Consider the following 1101-nt stretch of genomic DNA (forward strand, 5'->3'; position numbering starts at 1 on the left):
TCCACTTCTTCTGTCTCTCCAATAACATTAGGAACTTCTGGTCTAGATGGCAGGAGATCTTCTAATTCCTTCATGAAACAAAAACAGGAGATGTGTACTCACACAAATATGCACGTGCAGGCAGGCATACACTTTTGGAGACAAGGCCTCACTATGTAGCCAACACTAACACAAAATATTTAAACACTAGAAACTTCACTGCAGATATGTTCCACTGTACTTCTAAACAGTGCTGCTGACTGAGGGATCTGGTCTCTAGTGAGTTCAAACTCTTCCCAGTATCTCACATTCAGCCTGCTTTAGCCATTTATGGTTGTCCCATAAACACATCAGCCAACATTATTTTCAAAACGACCAGAAAAAAACATCAACCATGCAAACACTAAAAAAATAAAAGCCAGCCTGACAGTGGTGGCACACGCCTTTAATCCCAGCACTTGGGAGGCAGAAGCAGGCGGATTTCTGAGTTCGATGCCAGCCTGGACTATAGAGAAACAGGACAGTCAGGGCTACACAAGAGAAACCCTATCTCGAAAAAACAAGAATAAATAAATAAATGACACCATAGAGACTCTGTCTCAAAAGAGCTGGGAGTGGTTGGTCACATCTATAATACCGGCAATCAAAAGATAGACAGGAAATACATATAACTGTCAGTTTCTAGACCAGCCTAGGGTGCAGGAGGTGGGAGACCCTATAATAAAGCAAAATGAAGAGAAAAGAAACACAAAGGGGAGCAAAAGAAGGAAATGAGAGGAAATAAAGGGAGAGCCACAAATCAGCTGCTTAAGGAACATTAAAAACCAGCTTACAGAAAGTTTGTCTGGGTTGATCCAGTTATTTTCAGGAAACTGCACATCAAACTTTATGTAAAGATCACCCTTTTCAAAGGGATTACGATACTGTGGCATTCCTTCACCTCGAACAACACGAACACATCCTATTATTTTAAAAAAGGAAATTAGATAAGAATTTTACCCAAGGAAGATATTCAATAATATTCCTTTGTTACCCACTACAAACATAAATTGTAACAAAACACCGATAACCTGGATAAGATGAAATAACTTACCTGGTTCAATTACTTTGCCAGGGGGGTAT

General features: G+C 39.9%; 1 protein-coding gene across 1 annotated transcript in view; it reads right to left on the reverse strand.

The window, feature by feature from the left end:
• Dnaja2 (DnaJ heat shock protein family (Hsp40) member A2) overlaps window positions 1–1101 on the reverse strand; it is a 20716-nt gene that overhangs the window by 2493 nt on the left and 17122 nt on the right. Inside the window, exons 7-9 of the mRNA XM_031336870.1 lie at window positions 1073–1096; window positions 813–940; window positions 6–68 (exon numbers count right to left, since the gene is read on the reverse strand). Of these exons, the coding sequence (XP_031192730.1) occupies window positions 6–68; window positions 813–940; window positions 1073–1096 (215 nt within the window). The remainder of the gene's footprint in view (window positions 1–5; window positions 69–812; window positions 941–1072; window positions 1097–1101) is intronic.

This window comes from Mastomys coucha, unplaced genomic scaffold (assembly GCF_008632895.1).
Source record: "Mastomys coucha isolate ucsf_1 unplaced genomic scaffold, UCSF_Mcou_1 pScaffold22, whole genome shotgun sequence".
In the NCBI taxonomy this organism is placed as follows: domain Eukaryota; kingdom Metazoa; phylum Chordata; class Mammalia; order Rodentia; family Muridae; genus Mastomys; species Mastomys coucha.